Source organism: Triturus cristatus, chromosome 11 (genome assembly GCF_964204655.1).
Source record: "Triturus cristatus chromosome 11, aTriCri1.1, whole genome shotgun sequence".
NCBI classification, from domain to species: domain Eukaryota; kingdom Metazoa; phylum Chordata; class Amphibia; order Caudata; family Salamandridae; genus Triturus; species Triturus cristatus.
The window spans coordinates 223776935-223800336 of NC_140594.1; the positions used below are offsets into that span (position 1 = coordinate 223776935).

Sequence of the window (23402 nt, forward strand, 5' to 3'; positions counted from 1 at the left end):
GTGCCGCTTCGTGAGAAAGGTGGGAAGTAGGGGACCCAAGGACGTAAATTCCCCCAGCAAATCCGTTCAAGATTCCTACCGCAGCTCGTAACATTCCAGCCAGGTGTTTGATGGGATCAGTAGTCCGTGGCAAGGGAGTACTGGGCGTCAACACACTAACGAACTGCAGCTGGGCCCTTGCTATTTAGGTGGGAGGAGCTCAATGGATCATCACTAAGGACTCTGTGTAATGGACTGAGGCATTTGAAAAAGGCTGTAAGCCGAAACCGGTCATGCCGACTTTCTTGAATAAAGCGTCCTGACGAGTCCCGCTGTGTCCCTGTCTTCTGTCCAGGAGGGAGAAGTTGTTTTCATATTTCGCGCACAGCCTGTGGTGCGCCTAAAGGGATCCTTCCTGATAATGTGGTCGTGGAAAACACTGGCGTGTTGAAACTTCGTGTGGAAACCAATTGTGTCCGAGGTATCGGATATCCACGACACCCTACTCACCTGAGGTTACCGATCGCTGCTGCGGAATGCAGTCCAACACTGTGTGGAGAGGCGCATTCATTCAGTTGTGTCTCCAGCCTTGGTGCCGCTTCGTGAGAAAGGTGGGAAGTAGGGGACCCAAGGACGTAAATTCCCCCAGCAAATCCGTTCAAGATTCCTACCGCAGCTCGTAACATTCCAGCCAGGTGTTTGATGGGATCAGTAGTCCGTGGCAAGGGAGTACTGGGCGTCAACACACTAACGAACTGCAGCTGGGCCCTTGCTATTTAGGTGGGAGGAGCTCAATAGATCATCACTAAGGACTCTGTGTAATGGACTGAGGCATTTGAAAAAGGCTGTAAGCCGAAACCGGTCATGCCGACTTTCTTGAATAAAGCGTCCTGACGAGCCCCGCTGTGTCCCTGTCTTCTGTCCAGGAGGGAGAAGTTGTTTTCATATTTCGCGCACAGCCTGTGGGGCGCCTAAAGGGATCCTTCCTGATAATGTGGTCGTGGAAAACACTGGCGTGTTGAAACTTCGTGTGGAAACCAATTGTGTCCGAGGTATCGGATATCCACGACACCCTACTCACCTGAGGTTACCGATCGCTGCTGCGGAATGCAGTCCAACACTGTGTGGAGAGGCGCATTCATTCAGTTGTGTCTCCAGCCTTGGTGCCGCTTCGTGAGAAAGGTGGGAAGTAGGGGACCCAAGGACGTAAATTCCCCCAGCAAATCCGTTCAAGATTCCTACCGCAGCTCGTAACATTCCAGCCAGGTGTTTGATGGGATCAGTAGTCCGTGGCAAGGGAGTACTGGGCGTCAACACACTAACGAACTGCAGCTGGGCCCTTGCTATTTAGGTGGGAGGAGCTCAATGGATCATCACTAAGGACTCTGTGTAATGGACTGAGGCATTTGAAAAAGGCTGTAAGCCGAAACCGGTCATGCCGACTTTCTTGAATAAAGCGTCCTGACGAGCCCCGCTGTGTCCCTGTCTTCTGTCCAGGAGGGAGAAGTTGTTTTCACATATATATATATATATATACACACATATATATATATATACACATATACACACATATATATATACATATACACATATATATACATATACACATATATATACACACACACATATATATACACACACACATATATATACATATACACACACATATATATACATATACACACACATATATATACACATATACACACACATATATATATACACATATACACACACATATATATATACACATATACACACACATATATATATACACATATACACACACATATATATATACACACATATACACACACATATATATACACACATATACACACATATATATATATACACACATATACACACATATATATATATACATATACACACATATATATATATACATATACACACACATATATACATATACACACACATATATATATATATACATATACACATACATATACACATACATATATATATATATATATTCACTGAAAAAACCATAGGTTTCACACATGTTATAGTTAGCGGAAATTTTACTGATAAAAAACCAATGAAATTCCCCCGTTATAGTTAGTGCAGGAAACTATAACGCACGCGACCGCAATCCTCTGCTGATGCTAATACTGTATTTAGACACTTATTTGCCCATGTCTTCTGCCATAAATTTTTAGCTATACATATATTACAAATATTTTTTTTTCATAAAGACACATATGTCATCAGCAGAAGATTGCGGTCGCGTGAGTTATAGTTTCCTGCACTAACTATAACGGGGGAATTTCATTGGTTTTTTATCAGTAAAATTTCCGCTAACTATAACATGTGTGAAACCTATGGTTTTTTCAGTGAATATATATTTATATATATATATATATATATATATATATATATATATATATATATATATATATATTCACTTAAACCATAGGTTTCACACATGTTATAGTTAGCTGGACATTTCCCTCGTAAAAAACCAATGAAATTCCCCCGTTATAGTTAGTGCAGGCAACTATAACTCACGCGACTCCAATCCTCTGCTGATGACGTCCGATATTACATCACTGATTAAATATGTGTCTTTCTGAAAAATAAATATTTGTAATATATGTATAGCTAAACATTAATGGAAGAAGACATGGGTAAATAGGTGTCTAAATACAGTGATGTAATATCTGACGTCATCAGCAGAGGATTGCGGTCGCGTGAGTTATAGTTGCCTGCACCAACTATAACGGGGGAATTTCATTGGATTTTTACGAGGGAAATGTCCAGCTAACTATAACATGTGTGAAACCTATGGTGTTTTAAGTGAATTTGCAAGGTTTTTTAAATGCTAATTCCCAACTATAACGTGTGTGAAACCTATGGTTTTTTTAACTGAATTTGTACGTTTTTTTTAAAGGCTAAATTATGTATTTATTAATATATTTTTTCTTCAGGTTCTTCACCGTCCGCGCATCCCTGACCTGAGGACTTTCTCTTTGCCAAATTTCAAATAATTCTGTTCAGCCGTTCGGGCTGTACCTTGGACTAAAGGTCCCTATGGAAAAATGCATGGGGAAAACACGTTTTGGAACCCCCCTTTCTCGGCCCCCGCTTGACTAATCAGCCCGAGACTTTCAGGGTAGGAGCGGAGCACCCCACCTATTTTGAACAATTCGTGAGGATTCGTCAACCGGCGCCAAAGTTATTCAAAATAGAATTTTCAGATTTCCTATGGAAACACGGTCTCTATAACTATCTACTGGCGACCGCCAGTAGATTATATATATATATATAGAGAGAGAGAGATATATATTTATATATTTCAGCCATGCTCACTGTCTTTGATCAACAACGCTTAGAGGCGGAGGTCAGCTGTACATACCGCAGGCTATGTTTAAAGGGATTTAGAGGTGAAAATGTGCTACTGTTATCATGCATTAATGCTGAAGGGTCACGCTTTACTACCCCTGCTTTCTGGCTTGTACATAGAGGGGCCAGGCCGCTGGGCGGTGGTTCCCATGTGGCGAGGCCGCAGCGCGCTGATTAGGGCACACGCCAAGAGGTCCTCTCACCCAGCTGGGCTGCCCCTGCTCTCCCAGGGGCTTCAAGTACCGTGCAGCAGGGTGCCAGGGCCAGTGTATCGCCGAACAGAGGGTTCACGCAGGCAGTGGGCCCCTTCTACCTGAAACTCGGGGATGCCAGCGTGGAGCTGAGGTCTAGGGCAGTCATGGTGGTGTAGGAGGGTGAGCTACGGTTGGAGGAGCTTTGTCCTCTGCCACATTTCACCCCTTTACACTGCACAAAATGGCTGATCCATGTGTGGGTGAACGAGTCGGGCATTACCTTCAACTTTCCTTCGATTTCCAGAGTAGCGACCTATGGGATCACGGTCAAAGTTTTGGGAGCATTTTGAAGGGGCAGAACTGAGTAGCCCTCACGCGGAGCAGCAGATGGGGAAGTAGCGAGACGATGAGTACCTAGATTGCTGCCCACAGTCGCAAAGAGATTTGCTAAAACTTCAACTCTGCCCCTCCTAGGTGCATATGTTTGGGGCGCGATTTCTGATAAGCTAGAGGGTCGCCCACTGACTACTCAATTTGAGAAGCATTGACCTCTTCCAATTGGCAGGCATGCGGAAGTGGTTCATTTAGGAAGAACAGCGCAACTCGTACTGGATTGCCACTTAAATGAGCTTTTGCTGCAGTTTTCCTTTCGTTCGCATGTGTTGGATTGTAGGTGGGGTCCATGAGCCGGGAATGTGGCAAGTCGCGCCGCATGTAGGGTTACAATTAGCCGGGCCAGCTAGTATGGGTCACTATGCTCCAAACAATCAGAGCTATGAATTATATGGCCTAAAGGATACCGTAAACGTGTATTGTGGTACAGTACCAGGGGCTGCCATGCTTGCAGTGGTTTTAAAGTAGGCCAGTGAAGCGGTGATTCGACAATGAGACAATTATGTCTGTTCTTTCAGTTCCCAAAGCCTTTTCACATGATTTGCAAAGTTTATGCGGTGGCGCTGCTGTTTGTCCAACAAAATCCAAGTTTGTCTAGTTCTTATGAATGGAGGTGGGAAATCTTAGTCTATTTCCACTGCCAATTGTCTTGATACTGTGTTAGTGACGGCCCTATTGTCCGTGACGCTTGTCTGTTTCTGGTGCAGTCTCCAGCACCACCAGAATTTCTATTGGTTTGACTGCGGGATGCGTCTGGGTGTTGCTAGAAAGCAAAAGACACAGTGGCTAAGCACACGAGGCCGGAATTTCGAAAAGGTAGGTGTATCTGAGTTTTGTCAGGCCGCGAGGGTAATGTGGCAGTGGCGTGACAGCAGTTTCCCTGGTGGTGCTTCGTGGCAGGACTATTAGGCCTGCCTCAGCCGCCTCGGGGCTTGCCTGGTCCAGCATATGATGGGGGAGCAGAGAATCTTGTTCCGAAGGCTTGTGGCATATCGGCAGGATGCCACCGGTTGGTGTATGCATCTCGGGCTAGCGCAGAGTCACTGGGTGCAACTCTTTGGCTTTGGAAAGTTTTCGTCTCTCCCCACAGCGCTGTTGATCAGTGCATCTCGCAGGCTTTGGTGTGGCGCACATCGGGTCGTCGCGGCTTGCCCGGTCGCTGCTGTTGCGTTGAGTGCATGGAGCCCCTTCGGCCGGGAGTGACAGATAGTCCACGTTGGTTGGACAGTGGCGGTCAGGAAGATGGTGCTCTGCCTCCCAGTCCTCGTCGGGTGTTCTGGCGCCCACTCGGATCTCGTGGAGTTTGTAGGCAGGTGATTAGGAAAATGGAACTATAGTTAACTATGGCACACAGGTTGCACTTACACCCCACTGGCATTCCTTCTCCAGGGTGCGCGACCCTCATGGACCCCGGTATCGATTGTTCTGGGTGCAGCATTTCGGGAGGGCGTCGCAGAGTATGTCCACCATTGACCCTGGAAGACTCTTGCCCAGTCTACTTGGTAGTTGGACGTCCCGCTGTGTCTTGCTGACTCCATGCAGCACCCTCAGAGTAGATTGAAGAATCCCCTCGTCGGGCTACATGCTAATCGATGTGTTCCAGCTGAGTGGCATTGAGTTGCGCTTGTGTGCCTGCGGGAAGAATTGGGATTTTACGGAGCGAGCTTGGGGCCCGTTGGGTTGGTTTAGTTGCCCTCTAGGTGCCACCTGCTAGGCTGCTTCCAGGTGGGGGGGCGACGGGGGTAGGGGTTGAGGGTCCGTAGCCAGGGTGTGCTCGGGTCATGTCGGGCGTGCCGTCTTCTGGCAATGGCAACGTGAAGGGCTTCAGCTCGTAGGCATCGGCAAACGTTGACATGACGAGGGTCCATATATATGCTGGCTTTTGGGCACAGGCCCCAGCCTTTCAGGGAGTCACCTGATCGAGCCTGCTCTGACATGCAGAGTCCTGCCCTGTTGACCTGGAATATTTCTTAAAGGATGGTTTTAAAGACTATTGTCCAACTTAATTTTCATGCCAATGATGTCTGGGAGTCTGTTGCAGTCAAATGTGGTGTTAGTGTTTCAGGCGACAGCCATAAAAACATGTTTCTTTTAGATCAAAACAGGACCTCACTGATGAGAACTAGGAGAGGGTAGCAGTTGTAGGTAGCAGTAATTGCAATGAGCTGCAGCCTGGTTACAATACTAAGGCACATCAGTATCTCTGAATATGGGATATAAACGCATTAAGCATTTAGAGGAGTGTACCGTGCAGGGTCAGCAACCTGGACAAGAAAGGGCAGGAAAGCTATAGCCTAGCGGATCCACTGAGGGTGTACTGCAGCTGAACAGGAAACTGGGAATCTGGGATTCCGACACTTTTGCGTGTTTAAAGCATTCAGGGTCAGAGATGGACATTAGGTCTGTGCATCTGTGATCCAACGGCAGTTAAGCAATCTAGGTGCGCTGCGTAAGTGGTCACTGCACAAAAGGGTGAGGTGTCGCCAATAGTGGGCACAAGACATATTGTTTCAAACCAGATTGGACACCATTAAAGTGTTCACCAGGGTTTAGCAATCAAAGGGGTTTGTGCAATCGTCTGGTCAGCGGGGTGAAGTAAGGGCACCCCAGAACCAAGGGTGGGTGACATGTTCCTGCAGTTAAGCTCTAATACCCCGCCCGGTTAGCTATATTTGCCTCGCTGGGTGGGCACGCTGTCAGCCAAAATAGTGTGCTGCTGTCCCATGAAATGGGTTAACAAGGTGTCAAGCACAAAAGGCTACTGTGCAAAAACAACATTTGGCACGTCCAGTGTTCAACAAAAATAAACATTTAACGGAGCAGGTAATTTTCCACCACTTGGGCTGCTCAGGATGGGCACTGTGAACCCCCCCCCCCCCCCCCCCCATCTGGGAGTATTCTAGGATGGGGGTAAAGTAGAACTTCATCAATCTTTAGTGTTAGGCCCAGATTGCAGACAGTGCGCACTGTATTAAATCAGACAGATTCTCTAAGCTGGTATGCCTAGGGGGTTCCACCACTGAGGGAGCTGAGCGGGCGAAATTCCCATAAGGAATAAGGGATGCATGGCAAGGGCGGGATGGCACCCTTGCTCATTGTCACATACTACTAGTTATAAACATTCCTGTGCGTCATGATTTGGAAAGCAAAGGGACTGTTCAAATGTTAAGGATAATCCTTCTCGCCCAATAGCCAAGGTAGGCAGGCGGGTTGTGGGAGGATGTCACCTAGCAAGTGGGCTGATGTCCTATAGATGGGAAACACAGGTGTTCAGGCACAGACGGTGCTAAAAGAACGGTAGCGAGATAAGATCAGCAAATAGATGGGGCAATGTGAGCCATGGTGTCTGAAATCGTCCTGCCCAGAGTTGTCTTGGGCGGAGTCATGTGAGGCAGTGGAACTTTCCCGCATGGGGTGATTAGTTCTTGGCACAAGTTCACAGGCCAAAAGGGCCTTTTGAATCATCAGACACCAGCTGATCCAGGCTAACGTCAAGGGCTATTGTGATATAGATGGGGTTCATATATCACCAGATATATCACCAGTAGGGATGGATCTAATCCTTCTAGATCTGCAGGAAGCTCTAAAGATGAGAGGTTGCAGGTAAGGGTAATAGCTGTTTTGGTGGGGGGCTCTGGCGGTGACGGAGGCCTCCTCCAGAGCTGTGGCGGAGTTACAGGGTGATCTGGAAGCAGAGGAGTACAGAAGGATACCTCAGCGTGGCACCATAGGGGGTGCCAGAGCCAAATCCTAGGAGCCTCATTGGAGGTTCCTGGGAAACCGTGTCGGCGCCCTGTTAGTCCTGCGGGCAGTTGTGGGCCTGAACAACCGGGGGTTTGCTATACTACGCTCCGCCCTGAAAGGGGCGTAAGTAATAAGGGACCATGTGTCACGTGATCCGGGAAGAGGATCACCAGAAGAGGCAGCACAGATGGGGTTCGCCCCAGTGCTACTTGGCTCATCAGGCGGCCCAGTTGGTTGCCTGCCCTTAGATCGCCCGCAAGATAACCCACCATATTACATAACGGTGTATGTAATAAACCTGCAGCAACTTTACCCAAACAAGAAATGTGTTGTGTGTTTATTTATTAGCATGCATGTTACGTTGGAAGGGTGGGGAAGGTTGCCAATGGTGATACTATGTGGCTGACCGAGGCCCCCGCAGGGGGCCACTAAAGAGGGCAGCCCTCTAGTATCATCGGGGCACCCCACACCCCCTTTAGGGGCAGGGACTCAGGGAGTAGTCCCCCCCCCAGCCTTGTCGCGGCACGCTAGGGAGCTTCACTTCCTGGGAGCTAGGACTGGGGGAGGAATATATAGGTCTCCCCCAACAGCTTGGCGCCCTCTTTCGCGCGCCCGACACGCCGTCTCCCACCCTACCGCTTACCCATCGTGGTTCGTGGCAGGCAGGAGGCAGAGAATGTTGTAATGTCTTTTTTCGTTGCAGGCGGAGTTACAGAGCGATCTGGAAGCAGAGGGGTACAGAAGGGTACCTCTGCTTGGCACCATAGGGGGTGCCAGAGTGTTAGAAATGGGATTTCTGGTTGGCTAGGGATTGCGCCAAAGCCAGGCAGAAACCACCACTCTAGTCAGGGCTGGGGAGTTACACGCCAAAGATAACCCCTGCTCACCCCCTTGGTAGCTTGGCACGAGCAGTCAGGCTTATCCCGGAGGCAATGTGTAAAGCGTTTGCGCGCGCACCCAGCAACAACACCCAAGGCCCACCACAAAAGAAACTCCACACAAGTTATTATATGAAAATAGCCTTTGTATTATACCAAAACACATTAGATAATATTCACACAATTTACACTGTGCCAACTGGCACTGGGCGGAATTTACAGGGGACTATTTACAAGACAGGGCCACATGGACCACTGTCAGAATCATCACAAATCACCAAATTATAAATGTAGAAATGTAGAACAAATAATGAATGTAGCGCACAACCAGTAACCACTGGTAACAGGTAAGTACCACCTATGCAACCCTAACTACCTTAGGAAAATATTACGCAGGGAACCATGAACACACTAGCATAATTTCTACTAGCAAAACAATCTCCTAGGCATAAACACAGTTTAGGAGTGAAAACAGCATAAAGGCAGTGCACATTGCGCAAAAGTATACATGTTAAAATAACCATGCACCCTAGGGGAGGGCACAACACAGGGAAACTGTCCCCAGGCCAACTTGGCCTCTCAGGGCTCAAACGCCCTTTGTCCAGCAGTCAGGGCTAGCTGCGAATGCAGCAACGCACAGGGCGCAGGGCACCACCTAAACGTTGCAGCTGCCCACTAAGTGCTGGGCAGCTGTGAATGAACCTGGCACCGGCGTGCCTCTTGAACCCTCTCTGGGCTCTGGCAATAACTGTCACGTTGGAGCCTGTCAGGGCTCTAAAACAAATAATGCCCTTTGGAGCCTCAGGGCTCTATCACAAATATGCCCCCTTAAACGTTGGAGCCCCTCTGGGCTCTGAAGTAATAATGCCCCCAAGTCGCTGCCGCTGCCCACTGTCAGGCGGGGCAGCGGGAAGGAGGAATGAGCACTGCGCCCGCAGTGCCCGACTTTGTTACGGGGCGGCACCGAACGTGCCCCACCACACCCCCAACCACCCAGCAGCGGAGCCTCACTCACCGGCTTGCGGGCAGACTCCACACGGAGGCGGGGGAGGCTCCCAGTTCTCCTCTCGACGGAGCAACTTCCCTGCCTCGTTCCAGCACTGCGGATGTCTCGGCTCTTCACCCGGTCCCTTTCCTGGGACCGGGACTTCGGTAAGGAGCCTGCGAGGCTCGGGACGTCCTGGACTGCCGGGGTCTCTCAACGCGGCGCTTCCTGCCGCACGGCCCTTCAGCTTCCGTCCGCGAGGCCCCGCCCACAACCAGGCGGGCCGCGGATCGTGGGCGCTTCTTCGGGTGACTGCAATGAGGGGTAGGCTCCCTTTCAAGATTAAAAATATAGCGCGGGGTGGGCACCCGCTGGAGGTATCGGCAATTGCGGGGTAGGCTCCCGCGTTCTATAAAACCACTTCAGTAGCGGGGTAGGCTCCCGGTTGGGCGCATAAACGCGGGTACAATAAAGTACAATAAAGAGGCAGGAGGCGGGGAGGGCACCCGCTTCCAAGGTGCCGATGCGGGGTGGGCTCCCGCTCGGTTTTCTTAGCGTCGAGATGCAGGGTGGGCACCTGCTCGCTAATTAGCCACTGGGAGGGGAGAAATCCCACACGGTGCAGCTTCGTGCTGCAGCTAAAATTGGAAGCGCTGCTCCTCAGGACGGGCAGGCGCTCCTCCAGCCATAAAAATAAAGCCCTCCTTGGTAAGGGAAGACAAGGCGCTCCTCCCCATAAGGCAAGGTCCAGAGAAAGTCTTGGGGTGCAAGGGGGGCAAAGGCTGGGCCCAGGGGCCAGCTCACAGGGCCCTCCAGCAGGGAGGAAGTCCCCAGTGGCGGTCTCTCCTGGCGCCCAGAAGCAGCAGGCTCCCCTCGAATTAGGATCAGAATAACATTTTACATGGGGTCACAGCCCCTTCTTATACACAGGTTTCCTCTGTCTGAAGGTGCAGGGAAGGGGCGAACCAGTTACAACTGGTTCCTGAGCACTTTGTTTTGCTCAGCCCCTCTCCCTATTCACAGAACAGGCCAGGGTCGCACCACAGGGGGCGGAGCCAGCATTGTGTGGGGAAAGCCCAGCCCTATTCAGGTCCCAGGTGTACTCCTCCCACCCATCTGGATGTAAATCTCCCTATCCACCACTGGGGCAGACCCATCCTGACTCTGGGGATTCCCTAGCCCATCACATGACCTCAGCCAGCCAATCGCCAGACAAGGCACTCATCTCACACTGCACGCAGAAATGCCAACTTCTAGAAGTGGCACTTCCACACTAGGTACATTGACGCCGCACACATCATCGCGCAGCATTTCATCACACGAGTCCGCACATACCAAACTCGCACCTGCACTCCACACGCATCAGGAGCTACCAGGGACACATACATTCCCCATACATTCCTATGGGAGGGCAGGCCAACCTCACTACACGCACTTTACCCTGGGACACAGTGGTAAAATGCGCAGAAGCCAAAAATCACTAACACCAGGTCACAGTAAAAAGCAAAAAGTTTCAGGGGTGAACATGACAGAAGGGCCAAGTCCAACACAGAGCCAAATCCTAGGAGCTTCATGGAAGGTTCCTGGAAAACCGTGTCGGCGCCCAGTTAGTCCTTTGGGCGGTTGTGGGCCCGAACAACCGGAGGTTTGCTATGCTCCGCTCCGCCCTGAAAGGGGCGTGAGTAATAAGGGACCATGTGTCACGTGATCCGGGAAGAGGATCACCAGAAGGGGCAGCACAGATGGGGTTCGCACCAGTGCTGCTTGGCTGATGAGGCGGCCCAGGTAGTTGCCTGCCCTTGGATCGCCCGCAAGATAACCCACCATATTAGATAACGGTGTATGTAATAAACCTGCATCAACTTTACCCAAACAAGAAATGTATTGTATGTTTATTTATTAGCATGCATGTTACATTGGAGGGGGGGGGGGGGGTGGCTGCCAATGGTGATACTATGCCTGGAAGAGGCAGACGACGGCAGTTTTAAGTTGCCGTGCTGCGACTCGCAGGCCACACCCCTGGAGCTGTGAAAAAGGGCCCAGTAATTGCTCTCTGGTCCCACGAATTAGGATCCCTCCCTTTGGTTTGAATACGTGCAATTGAAGGACGCGTATTAATGCCCAGGATTTATAGGCCAACATCTGTGCTAATTTACACTTCATTTGTATAACCCCAACATAAGGCTGGGTGGAAAGTGCACTTGGACAGACAGACAGACACACACACTTTTTTGCACTAGTGAATGCTAGATTCCTCCCTTGTTCCTGCATATATGTGGCAACCTGAGCCCTCCCACACCCGCTTTGCCCTCTGAAGACGGGTCCAGCCAAATGATGGTTAAAAGGGTGGAGAATCCCGGACCCAACAAGTTTCAATTTACAGAGAAAACAACTTTTTCTACGTTAATTGTTTTGCCAGAGGCTGTTGCCCATTATTTAAGAAATCCATTTGATTGTTCCATCACTCTTTTCAATATCTACGTGAACTTGCTTGTTATCGCTTCAGCAATTTGTTCATAAAACACTAAAACGACTTGTAAGTAAATATACATTAGTGCATGCTTTTTGGGACAAATATATATTTGAAAACCTTATGTCAAAAACAGCATCTGTCTTCAGAACAGACGTTCGTGCTCTCAGTACACGTTCCCAATATCCCCCTAGACTAAACCTCACTCCATGTAATGCTTAACATAAATTTGTACTGAGAATGCTGATGGGTTGTTCAGATCGAATGAGGCCGTGCTTTCACTTTATAGGACCTTGTGCCTTTAACGCCAGTCTAATCATTAATAAACCATCACCGTGTCCTATCTATGCTCAAGACCACTGGAATTAGGCGATTTGACGTCTGTGGCGGTTCCCGCATAACTATGGACTTGCTGTATTTGCCGCATAATCGATCATCTGCTACCTCATCTGCAGATTTCATTAAAAAATGTGTTTATGAATCAAAAGTTACAAATAAAACGTTGCAACACATGTTGCAGGGTAGCGAAAGGTCCTTTGCATAGGTTGAGTGGTCAAGTTTCTATTGCTGATTTCTGTAAATGGGTGTCCAATTGGTACTATTGTGACAAAAGTGAAAATAGAGAGGTAATACCAACACTAAGTGTGCCGCATAATTTGCCTTTTCATGCTGCAAGATTTAGTCAACCCAGTCATATCATTTGGTTTTCCTCTGCGCATAATTCCAGTGGCATGATATCAATTTTCTGCATTTGCCACCAGCCGCGGTGCGTCCATTGGGGCGTAGGGGCGTAGCCCCACCAGCCCCAGACCCGCGACTGCCGTATGGAAAAATAAGTAAAATAAATGTTTTTACATTTACAGTATTTACCTACTTAGCACGGTCGATATTTATCCGGCGCCGCCGGGCAGCACCCGACTGAATCGGGAGTGCGCGGGGGGGCGGGCTGCCGGGCTGGTGACGTGATTGACACATGACACTGTGTGAGTCTTCCTCTTCCCGCATGTATGCTTCGGGCAGCAACTTGCCCGAGCATGCGCACATTAAAGCCAGCCAGGGCCCCATTAGCTAGTAGGGGGGGGGGGGGAGGGTGCAGGTTAAGGTTTATGCTGGCGGCGACAGGGCGAGCAGTTAGTGTGCCCTCCAAGCCAATCCTGGCGCTGCATGTAGCGCCAGGATTGGCCGGTCACCGCGCAGCACAGCGATTGGCCATTTGCGGCGCGCGGCGCTGCAGTGTCGTATCCGGTTCGGTAACGGTCGTTCACTCGCGTCGCGGACTCGCCTCGTGGACCTCGCTCGTCGTGGTGTGTGGAGTGGTGCACTGGTGCTGGCTGGCGTGTGGATTCAGGTACGGCAGGTATGGGGACGTGCCAGTCTGATGTTTCCGACTGCTTTTCAGCGTTTCACCCTATGTGCCAGCAAGGACACAGGGTAAGTTTTCTTTAGAACATGGGCAGCCGTCGAAGTGGAGCTGCAGCAGGGTTCGAGTGCTGCACCAACAGCCGTGTTTCTTGCATCAGCGACTGGCAGGAACCCAATGACCTCTCTGTTCAAACAAGGAACTTCATGTGTGAGTGTGCAAGTCACGCACAAGTTGTCCCCAGTGCTTCTGTAAACTGCTCTCTGTCTCCGGTGCTGCCATAAACTGCTCTCTGTCCGCGGTGTTTCTATAAACTGCTCTCTGTCCCCGGTCCTTCGATAAACTGCCCTCTGCCCCCGGACGGTGCTTCTACAAACTGCTCTCTATCCCCGGAGCTTCCATAAACTGCCCTCTGTCCCCGATGCTTATATAAACTCCTCTGATGACCCCGGTGCTGCCATAAACTGCTGTCTCCGGTGCTGCCATAAACTGCTGTCTGTCCCCAGTGTTTCTATAAACTGCTCTCTGTCCCCGGTCCTTCCATAAACTGCCCTCTGCCCCCGGTGCTTCCACAAACTGCGCTCTATCCCCGGTGCTTCTATAAATTGCTCTCTATCCCTGGTGCTTCCATAAACTGCTCTCTGTCACCAGTGGTTCTACAAAGTGCTCTCTGTCGCCGGTGCTTCTATAAACTGCTCTCTGTCCCCAGTGCTTCAACAAACTGCTCTCTATCCAGGGTGCTTCCATTAACTGCTCTCTGTCCCCAGTGCTTCTATAAACTGCCCTCTGTCCCTGGTGCTTCTATAAACTGCTCTCTGTCCTCTGTGGTGATCCAAAGTGCCTTGTTCCACCACTGCCGCCCCTGTTTCTGCAGGATACCTGGAGCAGGCTGCTGTCTAACCCAGGTTCTGCTGCAGGCTACACTATGTGGCCTCAGAATCTCTCCCTCTGCTGTTACAGATTGCTCTCTGCCTTTCTACTCTCTCCCTCTGCAGGCTGCTTTCTGCCTTCCTTTGTGCGGGATATTCATCCCCCCATGTTGCTCTCCCAGTACCAGGGGCCACCTGTTTATCACATACCCTAACTCCATTCCTAGGCGTTAATGTGACAACCCTAATGCATTCTGGGTGTTGTAGTCTTTCATTGCTTCAAGTTCCACTGTACTAATTCATGTAAAACAAATTATAGCAACGATTTGAATGTGAAAAGTCCAGGACTGAATGAGCTGGAGAGATGTGGCCACCCTAGTTGCTTCCCTCTGTCTCAATATCTCTGCTGAATGCTATTAAACCCCTGTGGGCCCTTCTCTGGCTGTTTGACCTCTCTCACATGATGCATGCCACACACGCACTGAGCTCAATGCTGCTCCTGTGTGCTGCTCTCTGCCCTTTTCTACTACAGCACACTGTTATCTGCCTCTGTGCTGCTACAAGAGTGCTATCCTGCAAGCTTCTGCTTGTAGTACCTGTCCTGCACCTGCTGCTCCCAACACTCACCCGAGGCTTCACTTGTGCTGCTGAATCCCTTATCTGCTCGTGTGCTGCCGCCTTGTGTCATCTGCCCTTGTTCTGAGACACTCACTCGGAGCTGCACCTCTGGTACAGGAGGTTGCTCGTCGCCTCTTACTGCAAGTCCCTGTCCTTGAAATGCTCCACCCATGTCATAAGGATTCTTGAGTTCACCAGTTGCTTGCATCAGTAGCGCATCAAGTCCAGTAGTTCTATATCTTTTGCAGTTTGTGGAGTGGATCCCATTATATGAGGACCACAAGTCCCAGAATGGATAAGCTCCTCACGCAGATCACTCTTAATGCCCTGCTGTGGGTGCCACTGTACTGCTGCAGTGCCCGCTTCTCTCTGCCCCCTGGGCTGCAGCAGGTTGCTGTCTGACACAGCACTGATGCACCTCTGCTTAGTATTTTTGTTGAAACCCGCTGTCTGCACGGTGCTGTTGCATGCAGCCTCTCCCCTGTGCAGCCCGTTCTGTTTTGAACTGCTGAACCCTGATATCTACCCTCCACTCATGCAGGCTGTCGGATGGCTACTGCATTGTAATTGCATTTATATAGCTCTTACCCCTGAGGAGGCGTTGAAGCGCGTTACTACCCCTCTCACATATCCCCTACTGCTGTGTGATGCTCTCTGCCGTGCTGTGATCTGGCTCATCTCCCCTGTGGCACCGACCTGGGGGTGGGCTTGTGCAGATGCATGCTGCACCCAGTCCTCTACCCCAGTGCTGTTGTAGGCTCTGCCCTTGTGCGCCCCGCTGTGACACTCACCTGGGGCTGTCTCCGTGCTGTCTGCCCCTTCCCTGCATGCAGGAGGCGGCTCCCTGCCCCAGTGCTGCTGCAAGCTGATCTGTGCCTTGTGCTGCTGCTGCTGCAGGATGCTCTCTGCACTGTGCTCCTGCATGCAGGCTGCTCTCTGCCCTGCCCCTCCCCCGTGCAGACCCTTCCCCTGTGCCCTTCCTGCACATAAACAATCAGTAAAACAATGACGTTTTGCAAGTTCTATGTGTGCTAATGCAGCACACTTAGAAGTTGAAAAACACCATTTCTGATTGTTTACATGCAGGAAGGGTTACTTCCTGCACATAAACAATCTCCCCACGACACAGGCATCCTTGCACCATGGTGCAAATGTGCCTGTGCAGGCGTATGGCAGCAGTTTGTGCGCCAGCACAGGGGGAAGCACAGAGATGCAACATATTGTTGTAAATATGTCGCATCCCTGTGCTTCGAAAGTGACTCAGTGCGGCGCAGCCAAATGGCTTGCGACACACAGTCAATTTTCTTGCAAATCTGCCCCATGGAGACAATGATTCATACGTGTAAATCAGTGTATAGAAAATGTTACATAAGGCAAATGCGACTACAGGGTGTAGGATTCACATGTTATTCATACTGGTAGGCATTTTTAAAGAGTGCTTGGTCTGGAGAAGCACAAACTCAGGATTCAGAACATAACAGTGGTTAGCATTGACTTTAACAATAAAAATGTATTTCCACCCAAATAAACCTTTTTAGCAGGATTAGGATAATGAAAGACTTGAAACAAACATATGTTTCTAACTTGTATCATGCAGCTTGCAAGCAGCTCTTTGATGACAGTTTATAGGTCACTGTGCTAGATTACGGTTGTCACTTATGAACTGCACAGTAACAAAAGAATCTGTGACTAAAGCAGTAACCCACTAACCTAGGCACATAAAAAATGTTTTTCAAAATGCATGGTACACGTTCTTTGCAGTAGGCATATTAACCCTCTGTGCTACATTAGATAAGTCAAAGCTGCCACTTGACACAACTCTCATCTCTCTCCAGCAGGTACATTAATCACCGACGTAATCTTGACACTTTTATTGTTGCTGGAAAACTGCTGATTCTACAAGGAACATTTTTGTGCTTTTAAAATTACTGCCTGAGGACCCCCCTGGGAATGTGACCACAGTTTGGGAAACACTGCTTTATACCATTTATATTTGGGGTACTTGCGTGGACCTATGTGAAGTGTGTGTACAAAGTTCAGCTCAACCAGAATCACGGTAACAGCGCATTGCGCTGCCTCTTTTATATTCAGTATATTGTAAGACTGTTTTTCTTCCCCCGCCTTTCCTTGTTTTGTTTCCCTGTTTTCCCCTTGCTTGCCATTCGTTACTCTAGAGTCTTATTCAGTATGTTGTAAGACTGTTTTTCTTCCCCCGCCTTTCCTTGTTTTGTTTCCCTGTTTTCCCCTTGCGTGCCATTCGTTACTCTAGAGTCTAATAGAGTCGGAAGGCCGTAGGGGAAGACTGTGGACTTTTCTTCAAGTTCCTGACGCTCCTGCGGAACGAGCCTGGCAACCATTACACTGCTGTGCAACTTCTTCTACTCTTAGAGCTGAGATTTCCATGAGTCTTATAGTCTGAATTCAGCACCTGAGCATAATAGGACAGAATGTATGAAGCTCTGTGGTAATACTGAATAAGCAGCTACCTATGTTATGCCATCTATTAATGTAATAACTGCACTTTCACAATTGCTTTATTAACCTTCCTGCTTTCTCAAATTTGCTTGAAAATGCACGATTTTTCTTCTTTTTTTTCAAAATTTTCTTGGGGGGGGTTATCCCCCCAAACCCCCCTTTTGGGGTTCGGGCTCGCTCGCTGCGCTCGCTCGCTACGGTGCTGTATGCTAATTCGTTTGCGCCCCACCACTTTAAAATCTCACCCACCGCCCCTGTTTGCCACATAATTCATTATCCACTGCATAATCTGTAGATTTTACCGCAAAAAAGTTTGTTTATGGTTTATACGGATCAAAAGTTACAAAAAACATAAAAAGTGTTGCAGTGCACTTGAAGGCCCTTTGCGAAGTTTGACGTGCCACATTTCTGTTGCTTATTTCTATATTCGGATTCAAAACTGGTTGCATATGTTCATGTTTTTTAACCTAGTGACTGACACTGAAAAGTACATTAGGCACAATTTTTTTTCTAGAAAATGGAGTGAAGCCAGTGTTTGAAAAAAACTGAATTGTAACAAGCCAAAGGACTAGGTGTGTAATTATGAATACAAAATGGTTACATTATTTTAAAATGATACCATAAAACAGGGCAAACAAAATCAGGAAGAGAGCCTTACAAGACTCCATGGACATCTGAGCCACCTGTGTCCTCCAGTGGAAAAGCTGACCTGATCGAATGCCACCCGTTCTATATAGTGATTCCTCCAGAACTGGAGGTCATGCATGTATGGGGTATTAACTGGCTGCAGACTTCGCTAGGAAACACTGCTGTACCTGTATTAAAGAAGGGAAACACTTTTAGACTGTATAAAATTAAAGTGGTAGAGGGGACATCGATAATGAAGAGCTCCCAGGACAGATGACTGTAGCTCCCTTCTGAACGGAGATGCAAGACTGACGAGTGGATGGTAGTTTCCGTTGTGGGCACGGAAATGGAGGAGGCTGTGCTCTAGCGCTGTCTTTTGTATGGCATTTACATTGTTTATCAACCTTTCCAATGGCATGGCTCTTCATTTCTCGCGGCCCTTTTAATCCTTTGCTTAAGTTATTTGTGTGTGTGCATAGTACTGTGCGGAGTTTTTCGGAGATATTCAACAGGGCATAGACTTAAAGGGTTTGTCATAGTCGATGCGCTCAAAGCACTGACCAGCAGCCATTTCCTGCTTCCTCCAGTAGCTTCTGCGCTAGAACCTCAATGCATACGGGGGTTTCCATAAGAAGAGCTACCAATGTCACCACCAGCCCAGATTCCCAGTATAATGCAGTCAAAGGTTGAACTATATACTTTGATTCCTGGCAAACATTGCACCTCAAGCTGCCCATTCTAGGCAAAAAAAAACTGGATCCTGGGGCTTTTACTGAATGTCGTGTTTACTGTGGCTAAAGCATTTTGGGGAATCGTCAGGGAGACTAAAATCAGTGTGTGCAAGTACCACCGACTTAAGAATTAGAATTAGTCCAGCATCCTGAAAGAAATATTTGGCCCTGTGTCTGGGCTCTAGGTCCAGTTGCAAGGATTCTATTTGGAAACGGAACTATGCCTGGGACCACAGGATGTCAGATGGCAGGGACTGTCTCTGCACAAGATCCTTACCTAGGGGCCCAAAGGAGCTCATAGCACCTCACATGGACTCCTAAACATCCTGGAGTAATAAGTGAATTGGCAATCCAGAACACTCTAATCCCTTAGGGAACCAAAGAAACAGATCACCTGTTCTCTCACTCACGCATGCCCATATTAAAAAAAAAAAAAACACACCAGGAACGTTTACAATATTTATTGAAACAATCTTTGTCTATCATGAAGCAAGTGTGCTGCAGTTAAAAAGCATATACAATTTAGCAAAGTAATAGGCATTAGGAGCAAACTCTATAAAATGAAAATCCCTATCATGGTAACTGATATGTCTGTATAAACCTACCCTCACTAGTGAGCACAGATCAATATCAGGCATCTCTGGGATTAGCTCCTGACCCTATACCTGGTATCTTGTAGTTAGGTAGTCCGCATCGCAGGTGTAAACTCTGTTTATGCTAGGCTGGTGTGCCTGTTGCAAGACCTTTTGCCTCTGCATGAATCCTCCTCTGTTTTCCAATGGGCACGCCTCAGTTTATATAAGAAGTGGCATATCGAAAAACAGCAGCGGCGCTTATGTTGGCTAAATGTTTGGAGGTGCTGCTTTACCGAGCATATAAAAAAAAAAAAAAAAAAAAAAAAGGAATAATGTTCTTCGACCATGTACGAAATATTCAGACAGAACAACTTGTGCAGCCTATTTCTACAATAATATTGTGGCACAATAATAAATGAGTTATGTGAGACTGTGCAAAGCAAATTTGGCCTAAAATGTGTAGTTAGGCTAAAATAAGGAAGAACTACTGTGGGCTTAAGTAAGAACTCACTACATTCCCCTCTTTCGTCTGGGGTCTTTTCCAACAGAACCTCCAAGCCTCCTGCGGCCTCAAAGCCTTCTGTTCCTGTGTGTGCACCAGGGGGAAGCTCATGAACGCTTCAAAAGGAGTCAAACGTGCATTTTAACACACTGAGTCCACGTATGAGAAGCAAGGGAGGGGCAATCTCTGCAGTCATCCCATGAAGAAACGGAGGTATAAAAGAGGAAGATTCCGGTCGCACTTCACAAGGGGTTGACCCTTGAAAGAGACAGTGGAATCCAGGGTGATTCTCTGGTATGCAAGACCCACTGCGACGCAGCTCCCAAATTCTTTGCTGGGTTTTGCGGACACCAGAAACCCCCTTCACTAAACATAGGAGATAAACAGATTACTATTAAACATGGCCTATCTTCCACAAAAAAGACTAGACAAGCAGATAGCAAACCCAATTATTGAGGACAAACCTACCATGCAAGGTAGTTTCCAGACTTGGAATAAGCCAATGAAGTTAACAGAAAAAAAACACACAAAAACAGAATAAAAAGGTCTCCTATTTACACAGTATCAAAATGATATAACTCACCTTTTTAGCCACATCAGAGCTAGGGTAGCGCCTGCCTTAGGCCACTGGGCTCCATACAGTTCTTTCTCTCCTTCTAAAATCATCTGCAAGGTCTTAAACTGTGTTGGATTGGAGTCATAAACTGCTCGGATTTTCTGAAACAAAAACAAAAAAAACACAATTACACCATTTTTTCCTACATGAACATGCCTTATTGTTCTGCATGCATTTCCAGCCTTTACAAAATACATTCTGAATTGTTTACACCATGTGTCATATTCTGTAACCGGTGTATCATCTCACATCTAATCAATGGGATTACAAGCAACTCACTAGAAGACTACAAACCATCCAGACCTGGGCAGTCAGACTGATCCTCAACCTCCAAAACAGAACTCACATCACAGCTTAGGGAACTACACTGGCTCCCCATACACAAATGCGCTCAATTCAAACTCCTCATACACACTTGCAAGGTGCTACACAACTCAGGCCGCACCTACCTGAACAGTTACATCTCCTTCCACCACTCATCCAGACACCTCAGCTCTGCAGGAGTCCTACTCACACAGATCCCACACATACACAGAACCAGATCAGGAGGACTAGTGTTCTCTTATATCACTCCTAAAGTGTGAAACGACCGCCCCCCTGCCCATCAAAGTCTCTTCCTCTCTTCTTGAATTCTGCAAGATGCTGAAGACCTGGCTTTTCAATTAACTAGGCTGGCTAGGCGAGTACACACACCTGCTCAGCATCAGGATACCCTTGCGGGTGATAATGAGCTTTACAAATACACATAAGATGCTAATATTCTCTTCTACAGCAGCATGCTACTGAAGCAGAAAGTGTCATGGATCCACAGGACTAAATTGTAAGCAGCAAATAACAAACAATCACAAAGTCTATAAGTCTGACATTGGCTGCCAGTCTTTCAGCTATGTTAGAGTTTTTTGTCATGGTTTTTGTAAAACGTTGACTTTTCCAGGGAGTTGCAGTGCACTCACCAATATAAATAAAAACTGGCTAAAAGTAAAAAAAATGTTTAAGAAAAAGCAGATATGGACATAACACTACTTTAAATTAGGATAAGCTACTTGTGGAAGAGCAGAATGCCATAGCCCATGCTGAAATTAGCCAACAGCTGTTATGGGCTGACCCGCCCACACATACTGTACTCTGAAGTGGGCAGAAGAAAAATGTGAATGACACCAATAGACCAGTGGATGAAGAAGGCTGTATGAAAGCTCCTGTAAGTAAGAATTCAATGACCTCCCAAAAAAAAAAAAAAAAAAAAAGAACAGTATTAGGCAACAGGTTACTGACCTCCAGTAGGTATTTTTGTCTAACTGATATACGAGCTTCCTGGACATATATAATCTACAGGTGTCTCCCAGGTGACAGACTAAACCTTGAAAATATTCAGTACATCGCATACAGCAGCACAATAAAAATCTCTGCGGTATCAGGAGTTTATTAATATGTACGTGTGAAAACGTCTACAACAATAAGTTGGTTTTAGGACAATTTAGAGCAAGGATCGTTAATCTACCATGCAAAATGTATCTTCTCCTTACACTGTGGGGATGCTGCGGCACTTATCTGCTTCCCTACAATTGTCCAGTACTCAGCTGTTACATCATGGATTACTTCTTGCCTTTTGTGCTTCTATTGAAAGTGTTTAGGTGGGATCCAGAAGGCTTTGGACCGGTCCGTGCAGGTGGAATCTGCTCCACCATGCTCTGCCCCAACCTACCACAGGCTTCCTGTGTATCTGAGGTGTAGTACAGGTGCACCCTATAGCAAATTAGTCTTTTCTGCATAGTGACCCCTGATAGTGCACGTTTTTCTGGACCCTATTTTTGTTGGTTTTAGGACTCCACACTTTACCACTGCTAGACAGTAGTAAATTGCCTGTGCTTCACCTCTAAATCAAGTGGTGTAAATTGGAATTGCTTATTTGGCGTATTTACCTCCTTTATAAACCATTTTAAATGGTGCCTTAGAGTGCCTATGGCATGGAAAAGTTAATGTCGTATTTGGGCTGCAGTGTGCATTTTCACTACCCACATATATGACAAATATATTTCTGGCAAGAGCAGTTTAATGTATTGCAGCAACACATTGCAGGAGAAAATGTCCTTGATTTGTAGAAAAAGCCACAGATCACATCATCCTATGGGTGTGCTAGTTTGCTTTACAATTTACATTAGTGGCAGGTAACTACCAAATTACATTTCTACAAATTGTTGTACAGCTTTGGTCCAGCTAATAGGTGTAAGTGCTTAAAAAACGCATGCGCTCCTAAGTCACCATAGCTGTGTAGAGCTATTGGACAAGTTATAAATGTTTACATTCAAGAGCAACTCTGTGTGCAAGCGACAGTTGACTTGTATTCATTATGCTCCACAAAAATGTTGGTTCTGCTGAAAAAGTTTCCAACAGGAGAAACGTTCTACGTAGTAGATACTAACGTTTGTAAGCAGCCTTGATTTATTAGATCGAATCGTGTCTGCATGATAATTTATACTTAACATAGAAGAGTGTGTGCACCATGTACTAACCTATGTACATGTGCTTGTTTTGCTTCAGAAGAAAGTGTTCACCGCTGTATGAAGGGTGAAGGTAGTATGATCTTTAGCACCCGCAGATTTTGGTTATTTTTTTGGCAAATAGTATCTTTTTGGACAACAGTTGGATACACTTTATACTGTTCGTAGTAGATTCTTTTGAAAACTCTGTGGTGTATTTCTCATGACAATTTCACTGCTTGCAAACGGTGTGGTATAGGATGAACTGCCTCCATAGAGAAAACACTGTTTAGAGTACTCAGTTCTCTATCGATATCAACTTCATTTCATAATGTAGGTTTCGTGTGCGACAGGGTTTTGATACAGATAAAAGCTGTCCATATTAGGGCATTTATTTTGGAATTGGCATTTACTATTTTGGCTTTCTCTGAACCATTATATACAGATTGACCACTGTACTCAATGAGGGTATCCATATATTAGGGGTTGATTGTTAATGGGTACTATCCGAAGTGTCATTAGCAATTTATACAGCAAAATGCT

General features: G+C 47.4%; 1 protein-coding gene across 1 annotated transcript in view; it reads right to left on the reverse strand.

Moving 5' to 3' along the window:
• The window catches only part of GLTP (glycolipid transfer protein), a 296831-nt gene that overhangs the window by 107452 nt on the left and 165977 nt on the right, over positions 1-23402 (reverse strand). Inside the window, exon 3 of the mRNA XM_085633292.1 lies at positions 20350-20483. Within this exon, the coding sequence (XP_085489418.1) occupies positions 20350-20483 (134 nt within the window). The remainder of the gene's footprint in view (positions 1-20349; positions 20484-23402) is intronic.